The sequence below is a fragment of the Camarhynchus parvulus genome, chromosome 1 (genome assembly GCF_901933205.1).
Source record: "Camarhynchus parvulus chromosome 1, STF_HiC, whole genome shotgun sequence".
NCBI classification, from domain to species: domain Eukaryota; kingdom Metazoa; phylum Chordata; class Aves; order Passeriformes; family Thraupidae; genus Camarhynchus; species Camarhynchus parvulus.
This window is the reverse complement of record NC_044571.1, coordinates 62,200,028-62,226,788: the sequence shown is the minus strand read 5'-3', so window position 1 is coordinate 62,226,788 and position 26,761 is coordinate 62,200,028. Positions and strand designations below refer to the sequence as shown.

Below are 26,761 nucleotides of genomic sequence, written 5' to 3'. Positions count from 1 at the left end.
CTAGCAGTAAACTGGAATCCAGAAAAAAACACAAGGCTTTTAGACAAACAGGTTTATAAGGTTTATTGTCCATTGCACATATATGGATTATATACAAGTTAGTAACATAAGTTACTTCTTAATTTTCTAGAAGATTGTTACAGCAAACACTTGCCATTTTAAAACATCAAGTCTGAAATCAATCTCAAAAAGGTAAATATGACAATATTTTAAGAACAAAACAAATTGCACTTGGTTAGGAGAGTCAAATACTGGTTTGTCTATATGCTGTAACAAACTATATAGCAAGTAATATTACAGTTAGAAGTAGCTCTTGCAGTCCATTTGTACATTAATAATTTTTTTCAATTTTACTTATTTAAAAACTGGTGAATATTTCAAAGATTTCTTCTTCTTCCTAGTACTCGAGATTCACATGAAATGCACTAGCAACTAAGTCTTTATACAATTCCTATTCAAATATAAGAAGAACACCACACCTGAAAATAAGGAGAAAACTAAAATGCATTGATTTTACATGTATCATGAGATGAGAAGTATGGAAGGTGTGTTCAGCAAGAAAGCCCTGTCCACTACTTACATAAAAGAAGATTTTAAAAAATAATCACTGCACACAATACAAAGGGTGGGGTCCTACTGTACTTTTTAAATCTCCTGTAACAGTACTATTCCTCATTACTGTTCACAGATGAGTGTTTCCATAGCAAACTTGTTCTCAAAGTGTCGAATCTTTCGGCAGTTGATGGCTTCACGCTTCTGAATTCCTGTTGTATTGGGAAAGAACAACAGAGTGTCAAGAGAAGAAGGACAGAGGTACATGAGAGGCAGAAGTTTTACATTTGCTATGATAAGATGTCACCAGAAATCAGAACTACCCCTCTCCAACCCTCCACTCCAACAAAACACACACAGGCACACATTCAGATGTGGAAATCAATTAGCAGGGAATGATCCTGAAAGTGTGGTGAACCAAATTCCAGTACTGGTTTAATGAAAACCAACCTGCCAAAACCCCCCACTGGCTAGTTTTTAACTCAGATCAGTTCCCAATCTCCCTCTCTGTGCATCTGTAAAAATCCTTGTGGGGACGTTTATTACTACAGGATAAACATACTGAATTTTTAGTTGGATTTTGCTATTAAAACCTTTTCATTTTCAAACATCAATCTAAATTGCTTTTATAAATTGTATTTCTTCTCTTTGCTTTCCCAAGCAGTCAGGTCTCACAGTATGACAGAAGCAATTAAACTGCTTTGGTGTGCACTTGCACACCACATGCAGATTACACAACAAGAAGAAATCAAACAACCAAAAAGCAAAAAAACCAAACCACCAAAAAGCAAATCCAAGTAACATCTGAATGCAAATTGTAAGGCAGTATTTAACAGCTCTTCAAGACTTTTCCAAATAATGTTTTTCAGCCGTTTTTCCATAAAAAAGTACCAAGCACTATAATTTTCCTGTGAAGACAAGCTCTTATTGACATTTCACTGACACAAATAGGAAGACGGCTTAAATGACAAAAAGAAGCTGCAATTCTGTACATGGACTACAAGGCTAAAGCTTCTCCTGTATGAAAGATTTTTCTTTGGTTTGGGGTGGGGTGGGTGGTTTAGGGCTCAAGATTGAAGAACAGCATCAATGAAAGCCTGAGCTCCAGAAAACACACCCATGCACACACAGAGACATTTTGGCACTCCTAGGTCACTGGGACCTCGAGCACTTTTGCACCATGACATGACACATTTGCACACCTACACAAGAAAATACCAGACACACTGAGGCCCACAGAGACAGTTAGTGCAATAAGCAAGCCTTGCTTTCATTAGAGCCTTCTCTGAACACACTCAGGTGTCACTGAAGCTTTTGCCAGCACACCAGACCGCGGGAGGAGGGTTTACCTTTCATGGCTTCCTTGCGCTGTAGCTTGTAGGTTTCCTTGCCACGGCAGAGGCGGTAAATAAAGAATCCCAGCTGATCCACGTTTTCAATGCGATCAGTAACAATCATCTGCTCATGAATCAAATAGGACTGAGGCAAGTATGTTCCAGCCTGTTAAACAAAAATGTAACAGCTCTGTCAAAAACCATCTCTTCGTGGTCTGAGTACACAAGAAACACTTTGCAGTGTTTTTCTTCAACATATCTTCAAATTATTTTAAAATATGTATTATCCATTGACTTTCATTCTAAATGTGCAAACTTCACCACAGTACAGAAACATGTAACAATTACATGCAAAAAGGTCACAGAACTTCCATTGATGATAACACCCACTGCTGTCCTGCTACAGTAACATCAGCCTTCAACATTTTTTTTCTAGGTGTACCCACTGTCACAGGCCAGTTCTGAAATTATCATCCAAAGTTTTCACTTAATTAGTAACAATCCACTAGACTTCAATGGGAAGAACTCCCAAGCAGGAGCTGGCAGAACCATGATCCACATGGAGATACTCCTGCTAATGAAGCAGGGCAGCTGCAGTACAGTCCAGCTGCAGTCCATGGAGTCGGGAAGCCTTAAACATTCACAGTATGGGTCACTGCTCTCAAACCAAAGCCAAGACGAGACCATCTATCCCTGTAAGTCATAATGGTGACTTGTAAGTTATGTAAGTTATTACGGCAAAGCCAAAGGGGGACATCAGGTGTTTCAAGGCAATACACTGAAAAAGGGGAGAGCCACGATGACATACAAAGGCTTTCCAAGCCCTCCCTATATCCTCCAGTATTATTCTGCCACAGACGAAATGATGGAGGAATCTGGCGCTGTGCACACCCCAGTGTACATGGCTGAAGATGCACAGACTTAGCTGCCAGCCAGTTTTCTACCACTGCTATTAAATAATCATCCATTTTTAAAAATACTAAGAAATCTTGTTAAGAGTGGTTCTAATTTATAGCAGTGTAAAGAGGGTGGTCCTGGCTTTTAAAAATAAAACGATCAGCTATTGTGAAAACAAATTCAGATTCTGTTGTGAAAGATCTCTGTATTTTTTAGTGACAATAAACAATTTGAAATTTCCGCTGTGAAACAAGATCATCTTTTCAGCTCCAGTGACATGTTGAGAAGCTGATTAAATGCTATTATTCCCAGTAAAGAAAGAAAGGACTGCATAAAATTCACTTTAAATTTTGCATGAATAAATAAACTATGAATATTTTCTTCAATATATATTGTGGTTTTTTTCTCTAAGTAACAGCTTAGCAAACATCACTCTCCCAAATTATCCCGCTCATTATTTTGTAATTAAATCTCTGCAAATCACTGCATCTTAACTCCTGGTCTCTCAAATCTCAGGAAGGAGCCCTGAGGGAGTGCCAGAGCACAGCAGCAGTGCAGGGCACTGGCAGGGTGGGCAGCAGTGCTGAGAACTTGGGGAGCAGCCCCCAAGGGCACTCCTGGGCTCATGCCCTCCAAACCACAGGACCTCCCAGCCCACCCTGGAGCCAGCCTTCTCAGTTCTCCCTGGGTGGGACAGGAGGAGAGGAAACTCAGTGCAGGAATCTCCTCTGCCCAGCTGCTGCAGGAGCAATTACCCAGCACTGGGATCCAGCATAGCCACAAATATCATCATTTTTGAGACATCCTGTGCACTGTGTACAGTTAAAATTAGCCAGTTGGCTCAGCAGCAGGAACGAGGTGGATGAGCAAATATATCTGGGTTTCAGCTTTGTTTCCCCTAGAAACAAAGGAGACTTTTCATGTCTGCACACTGAAGCAAACTGTATCAATATATAGAAAGAAATATGGAGCTTTACGCTATAATTATGGTGTTTCTTAAACATCAGAACAGCCCAGAACTCCACTATGTACATAAAATGCCCTCTGCATGTATTCAGAGCTCATTTTAAGGAAACGAACCCATTCATTTCAAACATTTTTTTGCTGGTGTAACCAGTGTGACTGCAGGTCAGTATTTACTCACTTTATGTATCTGCAGCATAGTTTTCCAAATTCCAGTTACAAACATTTAGCCTGATTTTCTGTGACATCAAATGCCCACAGCATTTGTTAATACAATGAGAATTAAGCAGATGTCTCATAAAATTAGGGCACCCACTGTTGGGGACAATGATCAAAACTGTTTGCTTTTGCACGGGTTTTCAGTTAAATGTGTGATGCCTGGTTATCCTCTTACTTGTAAACCAAGCATATTTGATTCTGTACTAATGACAAACTAGGAAATTAACAGATTTTAATAGTGGAATTTGTGTGATCTAAAAATGGAAAGAAAACAGCACAGACAAAGTTTAAAAAAATGGGGTCACTGAGTTTTACAGACACCACATCATCCTTATATATAGGAAATGAAAATGTGGTTAAATAGCCAGTCTCAAAATAGGAAGCAAAAAAGCAGAAAAGGACCTACTTGTGGTAAATTTTCACATGAAATTTATTTATACATACAAACCACTCAGAAATGGCTAAAATGTTTCCTGGAGTCCTAATTCCAAAGCCTTTTTTGAAAGATGCAAACGCAAATATGATGTAACTGTTCTAAAGTTACAAAAGCCCAGTAAAATATTAAAACATTCTCCCCAAATCTTAGCCACATTTCATCACCTCTCTTCCCCACTGGACTATTTTGCTGTTCTGTGAAGAAACCAGAAGGCCAGAACCCAAGGTAAATACTATCTAAATCAGCAATTGAAAGCATACATTATGTGCAGTGCACAGCAGACCCAACACATCTCGTGTGCATCACCCTCAAGCCACTGGATCGAAGCGGGGGCCAACCCCAGGCTTTACACAATGCCCCTGTAAAAAGCATTTCCCAGTCTTATCTACTCCATGCCTCTCAGCTAACCAGTCTCAGTCCAGTGCACACATGCTTTACAGAAACTTCAGTCACAATGGATTACAAATTAAAAAACACAGTCTACTATCAAAGAGTCCAGCTACACCACATTTACATGGTTTTGTCAGCCAAATTTATAGCACTAAAGAAAATCAGATTTTTTTGCCTTCCTCTGAATTAATGATTCCTTCATGATTGTAGATCATTGTCTAAGTAGGTTACAGACTTTCTTCTCTTTGCAAAGACCTCTAGTGATCACGTGCCTTTTGTGAATGTCAGAGTTCTGCAGAAGGGAAAAAAACCAAAAAACTTCTACTTGTTCCTGTCTTAAGAACAAATTACTTATGATTTAATCATACCTTGATATTGATGAGCAGCTCCAGGAAATTTTTTGGTGGCATAACAACTGAAGTGTTCAGAGGAATCACATAGCACTTATCCAGGCTAAGGTCAAGATAGGCAGTGAGTCTCTATTGAGAAAACATTTATTTTAATCAAAAAACCAAGAAGATCAGAAAAGTGACAAACAGATGTTGCTGAACTGCTATTTCCTTGTGCTGTTCTTCAAATTATTCTTTTGTTCACTGTAAAGTCTGTCCAACAAACTCCAATCTAAGGGCAAGTAAAAGCACAACCAAAGGGCAGCCTTGATGAGAGTTTATATTTTTGACAGGGATTTGGGCAAGGCAGCAGGTGATGAGGAGCTCAAATGCACCATGCAAGGAAACTACAAAGGTGTACCTGAGCTGTTATGGAAACAAGAACAGTGTTCATTTATGCTTGGTGCCTTCATTGTGAAACAACAGGACAAAAACCTGGCTCTAATCTTCATGCTTTTATATTTTGTAATAATAGTCTAAAAAGGAAATGCTGCTGTAAGAACAAAACACAGAAAGAAAAAAATTCTATAGACAATGCAACAAAAGTAGTTTTAGGTTCAAAAATATGACTGACTTGCAAGGTTAATGATTATTCATAGTTGAATTATTATCTTTATACAGTACCTGAACTGCAGTATTTGCCATTATTTGATAAAAAGCTCAGGGAATTACCCTGATGAATCCTGCAGCTCTGTTCACTGAGCTGTGTTTTACTGCACCTGTTCTTGCTAAAGAAGATGTTATCTCTAGCTGCTGAAAGCTCTGAGGCTGTGTATGTATATAAAATACTGAGCACCAGGAGCCCAGCAGTCAAAATAACGCCAGGACAGCAATCATCAGTGCAGCTAATCTCATTACATGGAGCAAGTGCTGTATCTATGGCAAATGACCCTTGCACTGACCTTTAGAGCAAAGCCTTCAACTTATTACATCCAAAAGTAAATTTTTAATATTATATTGTTCTCCCTTGCTTCTTAGATGCTGCTTTCTTTTTTCATTTTCTAGTTTTCCCTCTTTAGAGTCTTTATTCTAACTCTTAACAGAAGGTCCCTAAATATATTCTGAAATACTATTTGAATTACATAGATTGAGCAAGCAATGTTTTCCTCCAAATCTGGCTATGAATATTTGATAGAGAGCACTTTAAACTCCGAAGTTTGCATAAAAAAATAGGACACTTCCCTACTCTTTGTCAGCTTAGCTTAAAAAAAGCTGTTCAGCGAAGTCTTCAAATGTTCACAGAGATTTAGCTTCCTGAAAACCAGCTGTACAACATTTCATTGCCATCAGACAGCTCCAACCATGCTGATACAGAAAAGAAAGGCTTCTAATTGTTCTGCAGCTGCTCTTAACACTGAGAGCTGTAGGCCTGTCAACTGCCTTAACAGAAATTTATTACCATGATTCCTATCAATCAAGGTTATTTCTCCAAAAAAGGAAGATGGCTTTGAAACCTTAGTTCAGTGTCTCTAGGAATCATAGTAGCCTGTGATGCACAAAGAAATTAAACTTTGGCTTCCTGTGGCATCTGGAAAATGAACTGTTTTCCATGGTCCTGCTCCTTCTGCTGATGCTTTGGGGGTTTGAGCCATGCTAGGAGAGCACCTCTAGGAGAGCACACCCAGTGACATCAGATGCAATCAGCCCCTCCAAGCAATGTCAAAGCTACCTCAGGCCTTTCCAAATTTCTCTTGGCACCAGAGCAGTTGGTCAAATTCTGGCTCAGTGGACTCAGCAGAGCAAGAACAATATTCTCTTCCGTTTCTCATATTAAGGAGAGCACACAGATCCAAGATTTTTCCCTTTCTAAAAACAGAACTGTGTTTGTAAAAGGTGGTTTACACACTACCTGATGATGACTCTATTGTGCTGTACTTCATGCCCAGTTAATAACTGCTTGCAGCCTGCGGCTGATCAAAACATTTCTGCTGCCTCCTCCAACCCTCTGCTTTCCCCCACCATAATAAATGAGTATATTTATCAGGATGACTGAGGGGGAACATTTTTCAAGTTTTAAATGCTTCCAATCAACTTCTTCAGACATATTTCTTACCCGGTGGAAGTCGTGGACGATATCAGCAGGATCGCTATCAGCAAATTCAGGGACTGGCACACTGATAAATTCAACATCTTCCTCCTCCAGGATCTGAATATTTTGCTCAATTGTGTGGTAGCGAGCAGTCTGAGCCTCTGCCCCAGGCTCAGGTAAACTTAAGCCATCTTCAATGTACTTTATTCCACAGAAATACACGCCACCCTGCTAAAAATAGTAAACAACCCAGCAACAAAAACATCAGTAACACAGAAGTTTAAAAGTAATATTTTCTGAAGAAAAACTTGTCAGACTAAATGAAATTTTTTGCCTTTAATTTGATTCATACACCAAAGCAGCAGCCAGTTGCTATCAACAACAGGACCATGGCTAAAACCTCAACTACACTCAACCCAGAGGGAGTTCTTCGCTTGAGCACTCAAGGAAAACAGGATGTCATAAAGGAGGTTTTTAAAATCCAGTCTTCTGTGTATTTTTGGAAAGACAATGAAGTTCCTACATCTATATGCATGTGTATTATTATTATTATTATTATTATTAAATTATGATCTAACTGTAAAATTATTAAATTTTAAGTTAAATCTCAACAGCTAAATCTAACTGTTAAATTATTAAAAGTCAAAATTACAAATAAAACCATTAAAACTGGTCATCCAAATCACCTTAAAAAAGCAAGTCCGACTCTAAATTTGGTCCTGCTTGCAGCAGTGTTGGACTAGATGACATCGAGACTTTCCAACCAAACTCAATTACTCTGTGAAGTTTTTACAAGACTTCAAGAGTCTTGAAAGTCAGTTTCTAAAATAATTTTTGAACAGTTTTAAGAGACAAAAAGGTAAAAAGAGAAATTGGAATAACTAATTTGTGTCCTTCTGCCACAGAACAGGTGGCAGGCTACCTAAGTTAAGTGTAAAATACAGTTCTGAGTCAGAGGAAGTCATGTACCAAATTTACACACCAAATAGTTTTAGAAATACAGAACTCTGCATATGCACATACCATCAATTTAAAATTTTACACTGAAAACGTGTCTTCACTGCAATGTCAGCTCAATTCCTGAATGTTTCCCTTAACACAGATCTGACTCATAAACAAGCAGCACAGGTTTAATTAAATGACACTTTCAGTTTCATCTCACTGGCAGGTGAAAGGTGGAGCATCCAGTGCTAAGCACGGGTGAAATGTGCATTAGAAATGCAGCTGGCCTTCAGCTCCTCGTTAATCCACCCACCCGGATAAGCAGTGCTGTTTAAGCATCACCGTTTGCAACACTACTTATCCCCTGTAAATTTGGTTAATGTGATAGCCAAATAGGCTACAAACTGCAAGTTCAGCTAGAATTTCTCAAGTTTAATGACTTGGCTTTCCACATTAGCAGCTACTAAAATGGGGGAAAAGCAACAGTCCTGCTATCAGGGACAAGAATGTGATTTTTTACCTTATAATTAGGTGCTCTAACCAGTGGGCTAGAGAGATTCATGTTTTGCTCACCCTCTCCCTTTCTGGCTCTGTGATCTTGCAACCCCAGCAGTTTCTGAAGCAGGGAGCGTGTGCTCCCACCACCTGGGTAACAGCCTAGCACATCCAGCACTGTCCAGTGACAACTCCCCCCAAGAGAGACAGTATTTAACTCAGATCTCCCATGTTTCAGGTAAATGCTCCATTGCCCTGGCACTGCTGCCTTCACAGAGCTCCTCTTGCAGCAGTGCTATTTGTTAAAAGACTGAAAATACATTTTGTTAGAGGTCTAATCTTGTCAATGTGGATTAGACTTGACAGGGCATGTTTAAACCACAGTGACTGTGCTTTTCCCAAGTCCCCTGCAGGGCTCATATTTCTTATCCACATGGAGGCTAGGGAAGGGGAGAGTCACCACAGTGCTTTCACAAGCAGCTCCCTTCCTGTACATTAGCAGTGCCTCATGTGTTAGGAAACCTGGGATCAAACAAGGAGGCTTTCAAGGGGTTAATCCACCTCCAGTATTTGGCACTGCAAAAGAGAAAAGAGAGTAGATAAAAATCTGGGACACCACTGGGGCTCCTAAACCCAAGTCCTATTTAGATACAATCTTTTCTCTGCAAAGTGAGGTTTTCAAAACTGTTGCTCTCTTCTATTTGCCAGCTTCACTTCTGCCCTCCTCTGCTGATAGGTAACTTCAGAGAAGGTAAAACTCGAGCTTTTAGAAAACATGAAGTTTTGGAAAGAAAAAATAGTTTACTTCCTTTGGTTTAGTCTGTTCCTCCTCTTCTAAATGTTAACACAGAAAGAACAGTCTGTTGCTCCTCTTCCCACAGAGAAAAACAGCCCTCTCATCATGAGTATGTGACTTACCTGGAATGCAAAATATTTGTACAGATAGGCACCACCCAGAAACACACCAGCCAGCATAAAGGCCAATCCAAAGCACATGCACCAGCACCAAGCCCTTCTCTGTCCAACAGGCACAGCATCCTCAGGGTCCTGCAAGGCATCAGAGAGGGACCTTCAACACACTGTTCCCAGGCAGGTAAGAGAGCAGATACTTCAGGCTCAGCCAATACAATCACTGCATCCACCAGAAAAGGCTGTACACACTTTAGCACAAGTGTTTAGAAACTTAGCTTATTTGGTAAAATTTAAAACAAGTCTATTCAAGTTGAGGTTTAGTAGAACTTGTAGTTTTAATGCCATCATCACTGACTAAATCAGCAGACTTAAGAGAAAAATGTAACAAAATCTCCTGAGATACCAAATAATAAACAGTGAGCCACTTCCCAGGTTGCAGACAGAAAAATATTCATTCTCGGGCAACCTCCATGCAACAACAGCAGAGTGAGGAAGTCAACTCAGAAAAGTCAGATTCTGTTTTACCTTAGTATATGCAATGTAAGTGAACCCAAAGAACCAACAAAAGATCAAAGGTAGTAAGAGCAGCAAAATATATCCTTTCCTATGTTGTTCCATCAGAACAAAACAGCTCTTACCACAACATGGCTGGCAGAATAGCCAGGGTGGGAATGAAAAAAATATAAAGATGCTTTGTAAGTTGTTGTTAAGGAGGCTTTCTGCTCTATCTGCTGTTCGTGTAATACTGAAGGAATGACAAGATGTTCCCCTTTAGGGCACTAGTTTGCATAACCATGTAGTCCCCACAGGCATCCTGAGCAATAAACTGCTGCTTGCAAAATCTTTCCTCTATCAGCCACATTACAATGCTCCCTCCTCCCCCAAGTGTTTGTGTAACTCATATACGAAGTAAAAATGAAAATAATAACAACAATAATGATAACAATAACAATAATTATAATATAATAAGAAAATAAAAAGAATTCCAACTTTGAGCTACCCTGTTCCAAGCCAGGATAATCCTGGGAAAACATCTGAATTCAAATAAACACAAAGAAATTCATTACCTCTTTGCATCCACAAAACAATAATGTATAAGGACAACGGCGCAAAATCATTATGACTGAATGAAAAAAATAACACCAAACCAGAAAACTGAGGAAGAGCAGGACAGAAGCACTTGAGAAGGCTTTGACAGCCATAGTTGTTAGTCAGTGTTCTGCCTGATGTGCTGGGTCTTTTTTGCTGCATTTGCTAATTAAGATGTGGTACAGTACCCAGGTGTGGGTACAGTACCCAGCTGCCCTGGCCCAGTTAGGAAGGAATTCCCCTTACCTGGCTGAAGCAAGTCTGACATCAGATGGAAAGGGAACCCTCCCTGTAAATGGTGGGAGAAAGTGGCACTTCCTGGAAATGACTCAGCCATTCCAGAGAAAGGTAAGTAGCATTTTGGAGGGACTTACTTCTTTTCACTGATTACAGAGGGAAATTCCTTGGTTAACAAAGTAGGTACCTAATTCATATGCAGCTAAAATTAAGTGATGTGAAACCCACCTTTACAGTACACTGCAATTACCTTTCATACAGAAGTGGCAATGCAGCTTCTTTCCCAGGCAACGGCTGCCAAAATCTGATTCAGAAATATTTAGAGTCAAACAGAAGATATTTCACACATTTTATTTTACTTTACCTTGCTAAATACCACAGTAAATCAGATTATGAAATCTCCATCTTTGGACATTTTCAAGACTCAACTAGGGAAAGCCATGGCTAATCTTGCTTTGGCAACCATCCTGTTTCTAAAGGGAGGCTGCAGCAGATGACTTCCAGAGGCTCCTTCAAACCAACATTTCTGGGATACAGCACAAGGCAAAATGAAAGCAGCAAAATAACATTTGCTGTGGACTGAAAATACACAATGTAAAGACAAGAAACAAGTTTGTAACACTTTTGAAATACCAATTATTTAAGGAATTCAGCGTAAAAAATTACAGGATTACTGAATGCCTGATTTTTAACCTGGTTCTTTGCAAAGACTGAGAATAGGATATAATACCCATGCTAATCTAATTAACTCTCAGGTCACGTTGAGAGTCACTGTGGATTCTTCTATGAATCATCTCAATTATAAATCTAAACCAGGTAAACCAAGGATTTTTATTTTTATGTTGCCCTGTGTCATTAGGTAACTATTTCCCTAGATATTTCAAAGCATACAGTACAACTGATTGAAACTTTTTGTAATAGCTGTCACTTAAACCATTCCAAGTTAATGCCAGAAAAAGGAATGAGAAACTGCCTTTGGGATACAATATCAAAATATTCCCCAGTGAAGAATATAAACAGTATCTTTAGTCTTTCCTAGACCTGCTTTCATCCCCCACACCTTTTTAACTTCAACCAGAATTACCCATTAATGGAATAACTGCCTCTTCAATTTTTTTCATTATTTTGTAAGTCCAGAAAGACGAAGAAAACATGCACCTGGGAAATGGTGAGGAAGGCACACAGAGTATGAACACCTACCTGGAAATGGGGGTTAATGTCAGATCAATTTTCCACAAGCCACCAAAATAATCAGGAAAAAAGAAAGTAACTTTTACTCTTTAACCATGCTAGGAGGAACCTGAAAGCCAAGTTTATCGGTATTCTACCTTAAATAATTTTCCTTTGATATATGAGATGTAAACAATGGGTTTAATACAACTCTTTTATCCTCTACCACCAGCTAAAGGCTATCATTATTATTTCTGAAGGTGTTCCTTGTGGTGGCACATTAAGCTATTTTGTATCTGTAGTTGCCTATCATTGATTTGTCCCCAGCCTACCAAAAACAGCCCATTAAATTCACAGCAAGAGTTCAAGCCCAGTTTAGGCTCCTGCTTAGGAGAATGAATGAAAGCACAGCACCTCAGCACAGGTAGAACCTGAAACTGACAACACTGAAAAGATTTTATGCTACTGAAAGAGAACAAAGAATTTACTTCCTAGCCTGAAAACTCCGTACATTATCAAGCAGTTTAAAACCAGCTTAAATTAAAATATTATAAATAATTTACTGAAGCCAAATCACATATGTAGCTGACCCATGGCTAAGCTCTCTAAGCTTTTGCACTGCTGCCATAACAGCTTCATTCGGGCTGCATTGACCCAAAAGAATAATTTGTCCCTTGCTATAAAAATCTGACCCTCCGCACTGCAAAAGAAGGAAGTGCAATGGATGCTCACCCTCCTTCCAGGTGACTCATGTTCTGAAAAAAAACCATTAAGTGAAAGCAGATCCCCACTAAGAGGGACAGTGCTGAATTAGCGCTTCTCCCCACATGGTTACAGCTGCACTTCGTTCCCCGGCAGCAGCGCTGACTTCTGAAGCCAGAGCAAAATATGAGACTGCAGCCTCAATGACTAATTTTTCTCTAGGCCAGCTTTGCACTGCCAGAGGTATCTCACAAAAGAAAGCATCATGTACTTGAGGTGAAGACTGACCTCTAAAAATACGCCTCTCTACTTCTGTGAGCAGTAATAAACAATTACTGTCCTGGTCCCTTTCTTTCCTCTCTTCTGCTTCCTCCCTGCCCCATGTACTTTCATCTCCCTTGTGGAATCCTCAGCCTTAAGGTGATGCCACAAAATTCATCTCTGATGCAAAATGCCGTAAGAGGAACTGGATGCAGACCCAAAACTGGCTTGTTTCCCTTGATGAGCTGACTGTTCTAATTGGAAAACATTTGATTAGCCTATTTCCCATGGATACGACATGAAACAAAAGCTTCTCTCTGCCGATTGTACACTAAATCCTACAGTGTTGAAATTAAATGGTTCAGAACTTCCCAACCTGAATAGCTTTAAGCTCTGCAGTAACAATTTCCTTTCAGCCAGAAAACAAGTATTAAATTCTCTATTATTTGAGACTAGCAAGATTCAAATCTAGTCTTCTCACAAAGAAGTGACAAGATGACTGCAGTTTTCAGAGCAGGTCCCTTCATTGGTGACCACAGCAGTGAATGTAAAACTGCTCTCTGCCTTCTTACTAAAACCATGAAACACTTCTCAGATGGGCACACGATAACACAAACTATTTATCAGAACACTCTCAACTACAGAGAGATGTGCACAAGAACATCTTTATGACAATTAGCATTAACTGTTCTGCTAGTTAATTAAAAAAAGAAAATACTAGTAAATTAAAAAAAGAAAAAGTTAATAACCCCATAAACCTGCAAACACTAGCAGTTATTAATGGCTAGTGGCCATATATTCTCTTGCTCTTTTCAATTCAATTTTAATGCTACTTTTTTTTTTAATATATGCTGTATTTTAGAATGGCCAAATTCATGTTTGGGGTAGTATCACAAATGTATTCTAAGACGCTCCAATGCTGAGCCACAAATGTGTATAATTAGACTTGATAATTACTTAGATTTTCCCCTTGTAGCTTTTTGTACATAGTGGAATATAATTGCTTTAACATTATAAAAGTAAAGCAGTCTATAAACTTACAAGGCATATGTCTAGTTCATATTAAAATGAGTGAGAAGATTATCAGACCTTGTTCCTTTGCAGAAATTAAAGACACATCTATCTAAACCAGATATGATGGACAACAAGCTGTGAGAAGTCCAGAATACTGTATGACTGCTGGACAGCTATGCAAAAGATAATGTCCCAAATTTAAAAATAGATAGGATAGCAATAAAAATAATTATGGGAGGGGGAAATGTCTTTTGGAATGAACAGTCTTTGATCCACAGAGAAACCAGATGCAGAGCATTACTGAGTATTACAAACATTACTAAAAATGTCTGCAGCATAATACACAAAACGTCCATAATTATGCATGTGAGAATAACATCTATTACAGATACACAAACACATATATAAAAGCTTACAGTTAATGTGGGTAAAACTGGCTGGAAGTTATTCAGAACTTATTCAGTTATTCAGTTATTCAGTTTTTCCTCCAAGGTCCTCTGTGTGCCACTTAGCTCACATGGATGGACAGAACACTGTGGGACAGACTGAGTTTCCTGAAGGCAAATATTGACCAACTGCAGCTGTAATTAGTGGAGTGGGAAGAAGAGAAGTTAATGACACTCCCTAGAAGTGTTTTTTAATGAGAGAAGCTAAAAAGTCTTTAAATAAAATACTGACCAATGGCTGTACAAACTGAATTCTGTTGGTCAGGCTCGCCTGCTCTGACTTGTAAATACGACATCTGTAGAAAATCCTCACAAAAGAAAGCCAATTTAAAATGAACTTAATTTAGAAAGAGCTCCGCATTCCTTCGATGGTATTCCTGCCTGAAGACTGCTCCAAGCCTGGTATTCTATTTATTACTTGTTGCAGATGGGAAATTAAGGCAGGCTTTTGCAAGACTCCTCACTTGGCAGATGCTGCGAATCTGTAAGGCGATCATACTGATCTGCCTCTAAAACAGCAATTCTATGCTTACTAACAAAATTAAATTTAAATTTTAAGTACAATCATCTTTCAACTTGCTAGTTGTAAAAAAACACTCTATATACAATAGATGCTTCAGAGATTTCTCACTTGTCCAGAAAACAAGCTATGGCTGTTTATATGCAGTTGATATCTGAACATTGCAACCCCTCAGTGCCAGCACTGCCAGTTCTTCAGTCACGATGGACAGGGACTTGTCCATTTGACCAAAGGCTCTCTGCCTAAAGAACAACATGAAAACATGACCTTAGCTGTGCTGCTGTCTGCTGTAGTCATATAGTCTGAATAACCAAGGAGATAAATCAATTAGAATTATCCATTAGGCTGTTGGTACTATTAACCTCTTCTTCTATTTCTCCTATCTGTATATGGCCTTTGAAATAGTATTGTAAATACAAAATCTTTTGGACAGCACTAGGAAATCCAGAAGTAAGAAGAAACTAAATTCCAGGAGCTTTACAAGTTCAAAGTCCAAGGTTGTTTTAATTGGTTGAATGTTATCTTTGACGAAATAATGGGGGAGTTTTATTAAAACATACAGTGTCTGTCAAATGACTCATTTCATTGTTCAAACATTGTAACTATAACAGAATAAAAACATCAGTATAAGCAGCCAGCTCAAGATCATCTTAAAAGGGGAATGAGAGCTGGTGGGCAGGAAGGTAGCTGCAGCTGCATGTATTGGGAGAGACAGAGGTGAAGAGAGAACAAAAACTGGGAAACAGGCCAAGAGTAGGGGAGCAAGAAATAAAACTCAGAAACATGTTAGAACATGAAGAGCTCAAATTTTCTGCAAGAAGTAAAGGAAAATTACAACTGTAAAGTCAATGTTAAGGACAAGAATCAGCAGTTCATCCACAGCTATGTGATAGAGGGACAACAAAAGCAGCATGTCCTGAAGAGTAAACCAGCAACTCCCAACCAACATGAGTAATCCTGATTTACCTAAACACTGCCTTCATTTCTGAGATAAGAGACTGCAAACCCTGATGGTAGTCTACAATTAAAGAGGATGGGTAAGGAAGGAAAAATCCTGTAACTATTCAAATTGCTGTTTTGGTTAAATTTTGGAGTACATTAAGATGAGTAGTTGTTAGCTTTGGTCTTACACAGACTAGAAAGTGACAGGGTACTTAAATGGCCTGAAAGTTGTATTTTTAGACCAGGCAAAGACTTATTTTCAGGTGATTCACCTGCACTTTTGGCTATATCCTCATCCCAGGCTGTCTACAGCAAGTGTTCAACTAACCACACAATGTATTTGATGTTTTCTTCAAACTGTGATCCCCAGATTGCTCCTCTTCTCTGTCCAATTTCAAGCTCTACCAGCTTCCTTCTCTGGGTGCTTATCCTATGTCTATGTCCCCTGCATCTTTCCCCACCCAAAACGGAGCTCTCTGGTATCTGCCACATACAGAGTAACTGGGCACACCTTATCTCCATTTCCTCCCTTCAGCGTTGCCCCAAGATAAACCACTCATCACCACGCTCTGGTGAAGCGGAGCTGGGCTATGGCCACAGGACTTTGGTCTGCCACATCAACCAGCACAGCACTACTGTGCCTCTTGGCCTGTGCTTTCACTGCGAACACTCAGGGCAAGGATTGCCCTCCTGTGTCTTCTTCTGTACAGCTATTAGCACCACAGGACCTTAATACCATCTTATACTCCTACTGAACATGATGAAACACTTACTGCATGACTCCAAACACTGGCACAGCTTGCCCAAGGAGATTGTGGAGCCTTCCATCCTTGGAGATACTCAGAACCTGACTGGAGGTGGTCCCCAAGCAACCAGCTGCAGGTTGTGCTGCTAGAGCAGGGGAGCTGGCCCAGATGACCTCCAATGCCAGCCATTCTGTGATACACATCTAAAGTTTTTAAGTAGCACTAACACTATAGAGGATGAGGATTAACAAATAACTCTAACCACTTGCTTCGTTAAAGGAAAAAAAAATCAGACTTCCAGGAGTGCTGGGTCTGTGCTAGACAAGTAATAAAGCTCCACACATCCTTTACTTCGCTTTGGAGTTTTATGATTCTTCTGCCTTCTCCCACTCCCTGCCATGAAAACTTCAACAAAACTTACAACATTTCGAAAATGTCTTGCCTCTAAATGTCTGGATGATCAGGGTGGAAATCAGGTTTATTTAGAAAATATATTAATGTTGCTGAATTTCTCTACATAGTTTCATAAACTGGAATGATGGAAATTTGTTCTGCATTCCACACTTAGTTTTCTCATATATTTAAAGGAAAGAGAAGTGTTCTGGTGCAAGTTTGCAAGTGATAGACCAAAACATGCAGATGGAAAGCTTGCACAGGTACCTGGCAAGAGGGATTAATTTTTTAAACGAAACTCCTCAAGCCTAAGATGTCATATTGTTAAGAATGCATTTTGCTTTCAGAAAACAAAAATATAGTTACAGAATACTGAACATGGCATTTCATTAAACTGTCCAATTTTGAAAAATGCTTCATCTTTAAACATTGCCAAAATAAACCCTTCACCCACCTGCACTTTTTGACCTACAACTGACTTATATTCTACCATACTCACAAAAACTACACTAAATCAATCCATAACTTTAATGAAGTATTTCTTTCATCTTTATCCTGAATGAGATCAGTGTTTGAATACAGGAACTTAGAAGGTTCCTATTCCACTTCAAATGGATCAATACTAAATTATCTCTTTGACCTTGATTGTTCCAGTCCCTGTTTCTCCCTTACCCTGCTCAATTCTTATACCTGAAATTTCTTTTTTCCTCCTATGACTGCCTGATTCTCAGACATCAGTATGATGGAACGCTATGTGAATTTAACCTAGATTTCTCTCAAGGCTATTTTCCCAAGTGGCATTGGCTCTTTCACCCAAGAGATCTCATTAGCATGCACATATGCACCACTGAGCCTCGGAATTTAATAACTCTATTCCCAGTTCAGCCACAGATGGTATGTCATCTCAAGCAAGTTACAAAGGCTGTGTCTCAGTTTCTCTCAAAAGTAGAATTCAGCATCACAAAACCCTCTTGTGAGGTCTGTAGTCCTGCTTCAAAGAAGGGTAGACTCTGAAGCCTGTCTAGGTTGCTCAGGGCTCTTGACCAGTCAAGGTTTGAAAAGCACTAAGACTGACACTTCAAAGCTTCATCGGGTAATTTCCTCAGCAGCATTCAGTTCTCCTCAAGACTGAAAAATATTTTGCTTCTATCTGTCAGAAGCTCTCTTTAAAATTTAGGACCACTGTCTTTTCAGTCACCTCCCCAGGCACTGGGAGGCTGCGGTTAAGTCCTCCTTGCAGCAGTTTAATCTCTGGGTTGAACAAGCCCCACTCCCTTGGCCGCTCCTCACAGGGCGTAACCTCCAGCCTCTGACTATTGTGGCGGCTCCTGCTGGACTCGCACCAGTTTGTTGCTGTCTTTTTTTGGATCAGAGAGCTCTCAGCCTTCAGTGGTGCCAGTTACTAGCATCCAGCTGAATGTCCACCAGAAGCCCTGGGTCTTTTTCAAGCACAGCAGCTTCCCAGCCAGGTGGTGCCCAGTATATCCTGATGGCTGGGACAAGTCTGTTCCAGGTACAGGACTTGGCATTTGCTATTTCTGAAACTCATGAAATTTTGTTCAGCCCATTACTGTACTTTTTTGAGTCTCTTGTGAATGACAGCCCTGTCCTCAAACACATACACTCTGCTAATACATGTATTAGTGAATTAGAATGCATAGTACCTGAACAGCAAGCACAGTTGTCTGAGTGGAAACCATTCTATATGCAAATACAAAATAGCATTTAATTGTAGCAGTTATGAGTATCAGCACAGGAGAGCTGACCTTGGAAGGCTGATGTTTAATTATGCCCTCTTTCTAGACAAAACTGTTGTAACAAACTGAAGGGCTTCAGTGCAATTAGACTATTCCAAGTCTGAAGTGGAGCACACACTCCAGTGCCCAGCACCTGGCAGCACCACACCCTGCAGGATCACAGACCTGGCCAGCATTCAAACACCTCACCAAGGGCTTCCCAAAGCTGCTCACTGCACTGTGTAGCAGCCTCGGAGTCGTGTCTGGCCTCACAACCTTGAAAAGGCTGATGCATTTTCAAATGTGTAAGTGCAAGGGTTTTCTATTTCTGTGTAGGCTTTATCTTTTAAAATAAATAAATAAATAAATAAACAAACAGGCCTTAGTGATTCAGCAACTATGTGAGATCCACCCCAGAGATCACTGACCCCTCCCAGTTATGATCTCTCCAGCCTCCTCTTCTTCCACAGCCATTCCACCATCTCATTCTACCCACAAAAGAGCAGAAAGCTGCCATCAAAGCAGGAGTTTGCTGAACACTAGGACAAAGACAACCACAAATTAACCAAGGACTTGCATTCAAGGAACTCTACACTTTAAATGCCTGTGGGTTTTATTTTTATGTGTGTTTATATATATGAAATTATATGTATTGCATACTTAATAATATATCAACTTTAGAAAAAATTAGAAAAATATTTGTGTATACGCACACACACACTGACACTACATGGAAAGGACAAACAAGACACCAATTTATTTTTTTTCAGGATCTCTATAATAACTGTTGGGCAATATGACTTTGGCATTTTGTCATGATGAATTTTGTACAGCTGTTGCACAGACGACCCTTGCTTGTAGATGACACATGGATCACTCAGGAAGGACCTAGTGCTTTTCTGTAAGTCCACTGTGGCCCAAACCCTACCTAGATCACATGATGTCTGCCACAAAACCATTTCTGACTTCACTGCAGAGCTCAATCTTATTAATTATCTCATTCCTTTGGTTTACCACATCTGTAAAATTAGGACAGATAACCGAATTTTATAAATTAGCATGCTTTTCATCTGTAGATTCAAAGTAATTTCCACTGAGGATAAAAAGCAGTACATAAATAGTAAGAAAATTAATGTTGTATTATTCATACAGATCAGGAGACTAAAAGCAGATAATGCTAACCTTTGTCAATCACAGCACAAGGGGAGAAAGGAGAGAAAAAAATAGGGAAAAGAAAAAGGAATCTGTGCAATAAGTAACAAAACACATAATCACTTATCACAGCTGTAGTTACATTTTTAAAATGTCATAATGTTTTTAGAAGTACAGAATAAAGAATATTTAAAATTACTAGGACTTAAAAAGGCAGTGTTTGTGTTTGAAGGTATTTCCTGAGGGTCACAGAGAGGGTTATTTTCTTTTTATGAAGAGCTGATGCCAGTAGCTACTGGCTAGAAAATACATATAAAGCTGACAAAAATTCCAAAACCTCAACTGCAGAACAGTTATCTGAAAACATTACTGGAGAATGGTAAGTATGCTTACCATTCTTACATACCCCTCACCCCAAAGACTATTAGCATCAATATTTACTAAAATGCTGATAAGAAAAAGTCAGGTAAAAAAACCTACATAAATAACAAAGAAAATAGATTTGAAAATAGAAAATAGTCTATAAAACCACAACTGTTAGGTTACATTTGCAACTGCAAACATTTCATTAAAATACTTAACAGAAGAAAAACATAGATACACATTACATTTTAAAATTAAACTTTCCTTGAAATAGATGTTCACATGTTGGATTAAATATTCATTATAATGGAATGAGTCGAAACCATTTCCCTTGAAAATACTGCTGATTCCAAGAAAATTTTCTTTCAAATGATTTTCACAGGGAAGCTCAGCTTTTCATTTTGATCCACATCTTCAGAAATTAACTAATTTAACTTGATCTTTCCCATTGAACAGAACTTTCATTTCAACAGCCTCTGTTTAAGGGGTATTCTTCATACTGCTATGCAATGTTAATATCTAAACTAGTTTCTTGAGGCTTATCAAAAAGAGTATTGCAGCACAGAAAGACAGGAGTGAACATAAGAGAAGCACTTCTGGCTTTTACTGTAAAGACACATTACAGTGCAGGATAGTTTTTCTAGATACTGCACTAAATAAAGCATCATCTGATTACAGACTCTTCCATACGATGATATTAAGGGGGAAAAATGTTCTCCGAATACTTTTTTAGGGCAAGGGGTTTCAGCCAAGTGAAAGTTTGGGAAACTGAAGAGAAACTATTTAGAACTGCAGAAAGTATTCCCATTGTCTCTCTAGTCATCCCTGCACCAAGTTCACACGAGCTGTATGGTACAGCCATCAGCTCTCTTGCTCAGTCAGCCAAAAACGTGAATGATACAAACAACTGACAAAGCAGTTATCACAAAGGTCTGGCAGAATACATCCTGTTTGAAACATTAAATATAATTCTTCTGGGAAATGGTTCTATTTCTCAACCAAAGCTCTGTGCTTGTTATTCAGGTCGGGAGGTTATGAGAGACAGAAAAGGAAGTGAGATACAGAGCACTGACAGAACTCCACTGTCCCACAGGTTCGTGCCCATTGCTGGGGATGACACCACCTCCTCCACAGGACATTTTAGATTTTGTAACTTCAAATCCCTAAACTCTTAAAAATAGCAAGAGATTGTCAAAAGAGCACCACAAACTTTTAGAGATCTTGGTTTTTTAGTATTGTCTCAATTGCTGGCAGCCCTTAAGGAACAGCTTTAGGAGCCAAAAGTCTCAAGGCCACAGTTACCTTATGTTCAGGAAGTTGCACTACTTAACCAGTAGCACAAATTCATAATGTAAAAAAATGCAGGGGAAGGTATCAGTCACAAGGCTTCTTTTCTTAGGTGAAGTCCCTCATTAACAACACAAATTTTGTTCAATAAAACTCAATTTACCCTAATTTATCTTTCTGGGTACCCATAAAGTCAAATAAAATAACAGAACGAGCCCTGGGTACTCTTTGTGCCTGAAACTGAAGGGTTTTCATCTATGGTTTGGTGGATTTTCTTTAAAATTTTAGCAACATCTGGGAGAAGAGGGAGAGAATTTACTCTGTTAGGATTTTTTACTTCTGGTCCTCTTTTAAATAATCATGTCTTAATCTCCACATGCTCTGACAGATAGCAGAAGCTGGTTGGTTTAATGACCTAGTTGCATCACAGAAAATAGAGGAAAATACAAAGACTGCTCTTTCCCCAATGGCATCTGGTGTAAGGCCTATGGAAATTTGGCTGGAGAAAGCATATAATGGGAATATGGAAACTCGTGAAAGAAAAGAAGAAATTAAAACCAAACAAAACAATCCTAAACCACCCAGCTACAGGGACATTCCATAAAGGGGGAAAACTTGCTTTCCTGACAGCAAAATAATAAGCAAAAGACTATTTTTTTAGTGGCTACAGTAACTTTATATATATAGATATATATTATATATGTAGATAAAGATATAGATATAGATACAGATATAGATATAGATATGTTAAACAACTGTAAAGTCAATGCCTTTACTTCAGAAATGCTTAACACCAATTACACAAAATCTGAGGGTTTCTCTACACAGCAAAATAATGCTCACTAGTTGTTGCTGAACAGTATTTCCTAGGTGGATCCCTTCACTCTGTGTTAAAAAAATGTCTATTTTAGTATGCTTTAGCTAAAGTGAAGTGAATGATTAAGCTAAAGTGAAAAAAGAAGGCTAATTTTAAAGGTCAGAGTAATAACGTTCTTATAAGGAATAGATGCAGAAAGCTGCTGCTTTTAAAATTCTTAACATTTACACTTTCACATTGAACTCTCTGCATCTGCAGTTATCCAATGGTCAGCCACAATACAAATGTGTGAATCCACAGCTTCTGAGCACAAAGCTGGATGTGGTAAAGATGCACCATGCTGAGCACCCCAAAAAGAGAAAAATAGTTTTAAAAGGTTGCTACTGAACCTGGCAGAAGGGAGCAACAGCCCAAGTCACTGAGGGCACGAAGATTTTTGGGAAGGCTTAATCTACTGAAAGGCCTTTATAAAATGTCTGAAGACTTCAGCTATGCTCAGAACCATCTTTGGCTCTCCACAGATCTATTGTAGGGAGAAATGTTAAAAGACCACACATTGTTTGTTTGTTGGGAAACTGGGTCATAAAACACCCTATTGTAAAGACAATGAACAAAATGGAAAATGAAATGCGGCCTAAGACCCTTCACTAGGAGTATGCTGTATTTTGATCAAGAATTATGGCATAGAAGTACCACCCCAACAACAAAAACAGAGTTGTAATGGCTGCATACAGTAATTATGGAGACACTTTCACTACATGCCATAATACTGAGCAGGGATTTATGCAGAGACAGGATTAGCACTCTAGATTTTTCAACTCCTGTTTAAGTAACATACTCCAAAGCATAAGACCACTGCCTTCTGCAAAACCTTTTTTTTTAAGATGTTGTTTCCGTGACACATCCCCTACTCTTCTTGCCTCTTCCTGTCTTACCTTCCCTGATTAATTTCCGATTAGAATCTGCATCAGAGGTTATTGGGCAATTTCTGGCAAAATCAGAGTATTTCTATGCTATCTCATCAGCATATTTTAGCTGCAAATGCTCTTTGCTAAGCCCTTGGAAGATTATGTATTTGAGAGTAATCCTGCAATGGAAGAGCGGCAGTCTTCAAGGCACTGTGCTGGGAAAAGCCGCAGAATGAGACTGTCAAAGAATTAGCCCAAAAGCTCATTCCATGAATTTTTATTTTCTTGACATTTCAGAGCATTTGGCTCTATTCATTAATCTCAACTAGTTTACTAGTATCTCTGGCTCAAATATTTTTAAGTTCTTGGTAATAAAATTGTGATAGTGCAATTCTGTTGAGTCTCTTCTTAGGGTTTTCTCTTTACTTCAGTCCAGAATGCCCTCTAGGACTTTGTTCATAAAAGAAAGCTTCATAAAATGTTGCAATATTTTTCATGTTTACACTTGTGATCCAGATCTAATTATTTTCCTACAGAAACAATGTAGGAGAAGGGAAAACAAATGTCCCATATATGCTGTTTTGGAAATGTGACCTTTTTCAGTCTACCAGAATTCTTTCTTCCAATATACATTCCCACACTGCCTCCAAACCTCACTTGAAGCGAAGGGTTTTCCAGCAGCAACGTGATGTGAATAATGCATTTGTCAGATGTGGTTTATTTTCTCCCCTTTCCTCCAAAGAGCTGCATAGGCAGCTGAAGCTGTGGATGGGTGGGGGAAGATCTGTTTCTAATGCACTTGTATTCAAGAAGGCAAAGTTCAAAGAGTGGATCTTGCACTTACCTCAAACGTATCAAGTTTTACAAGGGCCCTCAGTTCCTTTCCACCCACCCCCCCCCCCCCAAAGATCTGAGAATAAGCTCCCAGACTTGAAGAATCACAGTACCTCTAGAGCTACATGGCAGTGCTTGTTTCACAACTGTTAATCCTGCATGGATTGCACAGCCTGTTCTATAAAACTACAGACAACGCTACTGTACCAGATCTGCTTTTGTTGATGCTTTAAAACACAAAAGCTCAAAAAAAGCTTACTTGAGAATTTTGCACACTGTTAGGCACAGGTCTGCAGTTCTGCAGACAAGAGATAGAAATGTGTCAAGGAGAATGTCAAAGACTCATCCCTCAAGAGCGCTCGTTTGTTTTTGGAATTTTCATCTGTACTGAGCATCCCCTCCCAGCAAGCTATCTTGGGAGTGTTTCAAGCTTCGTTCAGGCGTGTTCATCCCCTGACAGCAGTGCAAGAACTTTTGAGTAGCTACTGTGAGATCAGACCGCCTTTTGACCTCGTTAGTAAGTGTTTACAAGTCTCATTTCTAGGCAAGGAAACCAAAGTTAAGGCAGATCTTGTATGTCATCCTCAGCTGCTAGAATCTGCAGCTCCACATTAAGGAAATCATAGTCAAATGACATGCTTCCGTCAGTATCTGGACAGGGTCGGGAGGATTTGTTCCCCAGTGTACAATTAGCCAGATGTATTTTGTTTGTTTACTAGCAGAAAAACAAGCCTAATTTGATAGGCTATCTGGAAACAAACATCATCCAGGGCAGGTCTGGATTGCGAGGTAATAACAAAAATCCATTTTCTGGAACATGTAGCTTGTGTTTTGCTTATGTGCTTGGTGTCACACTGATCACCAAATCTGGGGTTGGGAAGGAATTCTACAGCTTAATCTGGGCTCAGGGAAGCCACTACTTCCTAGAGACTAGCACTCCTCTAGGAATACCAGCACCTAATAGATTTCGTATAATTGCAGGCAATCTGAGCAACAATACTGCCTCATCTGTTGTGGCACACTGTTCTAGAGACTTAAATACTCTGGTCAGAGTTTTATCTGAAAGCACAGCATGCTCAGTGGAACTGTGAAATTTCACCACTTGCTGCATCAGGGAGATGTCACCAGAAGCACCTTTCTGGTTCTCCTCGGCTGTGAAATGACAGCGGATTCTGCAGGTGAAGAACCCGGCCCTATCAAAATCACAGCAAAACCTGCACCAGGGCAGAACTTCACGCCACAAACTGAACAGATACTGTCCTCCTATGCAGAAATTCACCACAAAGATTCAGGAAATTAATAAACACTATCACTTTTGAAGAGCCAATCTGGTAACTCAGAGGCCCGATGAACAAGAGATTGTGAAAGCAAATGAAAACAGCAAGACACTGTTTATGTGCAGCTGGCCATTTTTCAAGTTTTCATTCCCTTCTGAAAGAGCTTAGAGCAAATTACACTACTCCGAATTAAAAACTGGTTTTGATTACGGGAGCATAGAAATTGCAACCAAAAACCTTTATATTCTAGGCAGTTTTGCACTTCAAAAACTTAAAAAGCCGCTGGTGTTTTTTCTCCGTTGTTGCAGAGGGGAGGCGACAGCAGCGCGCGGAGTTTGGGTGCCGTTTTGGGGCGGGGGGAGGCAGTTCTTTGTTCCTTTATTTAAGTTCCGAGGCGAAGTTCTCCGCACCACACAGCCACCAGGCTCTGCGAACACGCTGCTGCGGCACAAGCGCGGCCGAATCCCCAACTTCACCCTCCAAGCGCTCCCTTGCCCTGGAGCATCCGGGGTCCGGGAGCTCGCCAGCAGCCGGCCGGGCCCCGTCGGGCGGCCGGAGGGAAAGGCAGTGGGGGGAACAGCGAGCACGACCCGCCCTCTCCTCACAAACCAGCTCGCACCGCCGGCCCGACACAGCCAGGGCGCTGCGGGAGCGCCGCCGGCCCCGAAAGCCGGGGTGGCCGCGGTCCACGCGCTGCAGCGGCTAACAAAAAAACCCCTCCAAAACAAAACCCCAACAAAAACCCCCAACCAAACAAACAGAAAAACAGAACCAGCACAGAGATCCCCGGAGTCGGGAGAAGCAGAGCCGAGGAGTTCGCCCTGTCAGCCATTTTAGAAGCGTGAGCCGATGGGGCGGCGGGGCGCACCGCTGCGCAGCCTTCCCCCGGCCCGCCCGGGGGCCATCGCCGCGGGCAAGGGGCGTACAAAGCTCGGCAGCGTCCCCGCCGCGCTCCCCTCCCCGGGCTCCGCGCGGAGCGGAGCGGAGAAGAGCGGAGTGCCCGGCGCCACCGGGCCCCGGAGGGTCGGTCCCCCCGCCGCCCTCACCTTGGCGTCCGGCGGCAGGATCAGCACCTGGCTGTTCTCCTCCTCCTTCTTCGCCGCCTCCTTCTGCGCCAACGCGGAGTTGAACGACACCTTCACCATGGTCGGTCCTCAGCACCCCGCACGCAGGAGAACGAGGACGAGAAGCAGCCCGCACCGGCGGAGCTTCGCGGGCTGTCCCCTACCTTGCCACCCCCCGCTGCTGCCTCACCGCGGCTGCCGCCCCCGTCCCCTTGTCAGGCGGCTGAGGAGGAGGAGGAGGAGGT

At 40.4% G+C, this 26,761-nt stretch overlaps 1 protein-coding gene across 1 annotated transcript; it reads right to left on the bottom strand.

Annotated features, from left to right (window-relative positions):
* Window positions 1–37: 37 nt before the first annotated feature.
* ITM2B (integral membrane protein 2B) lies at window positions 38–26,761 on the bottom strand. The gene is made up of 6 exons (XM_030945009.1): window positions 26,499–26,761; window positions 9,565–9,693; window positions 7,234–7,440; window positions 5,160–5,270; window positions 1,902–2,052; window positions 38–764 (listed from the first exon to the last, which is right to left on the bottom strand). Exons 1-6 carry the CDS (start codon window positions 26,595–26,597, stop codon window positions 676–678), a joined length of 786 nt encoding a protein of 261 aa, XP_030800869.1. The 5' UTR covers window positions 26,598–26,761; the 3' UTR covers window positions 38–675.

What these genes read in the sequence shown, in the direction of transcription:
- ITM2B (XM_030945009.1), bottom strand. Translation starts at nt 26,597, where the DNA reads ATGGTGAAGGTGTCGTTCAACTCCGCGTTGGCGCAGAAGGAGGCGGCG. An exon ending in TCCTGCCGCCGGACGCCAAG is followed by an intron (nt 9,694 to 26,498) that starts GTGAGGGCGGCG and finishes GATGCCTTGCAG; the next exon opens with GACCCTGAGGATGCTGTGCC. An exon ending in AGCTGCTCATCAATATCAAG is followed by an intron (nt 2,053 to 5,159) that starts GTATGATTAAAT and finishes TTTGTTTAACAG; the next exon opens with GCTGGAACATACTTGCCTCA.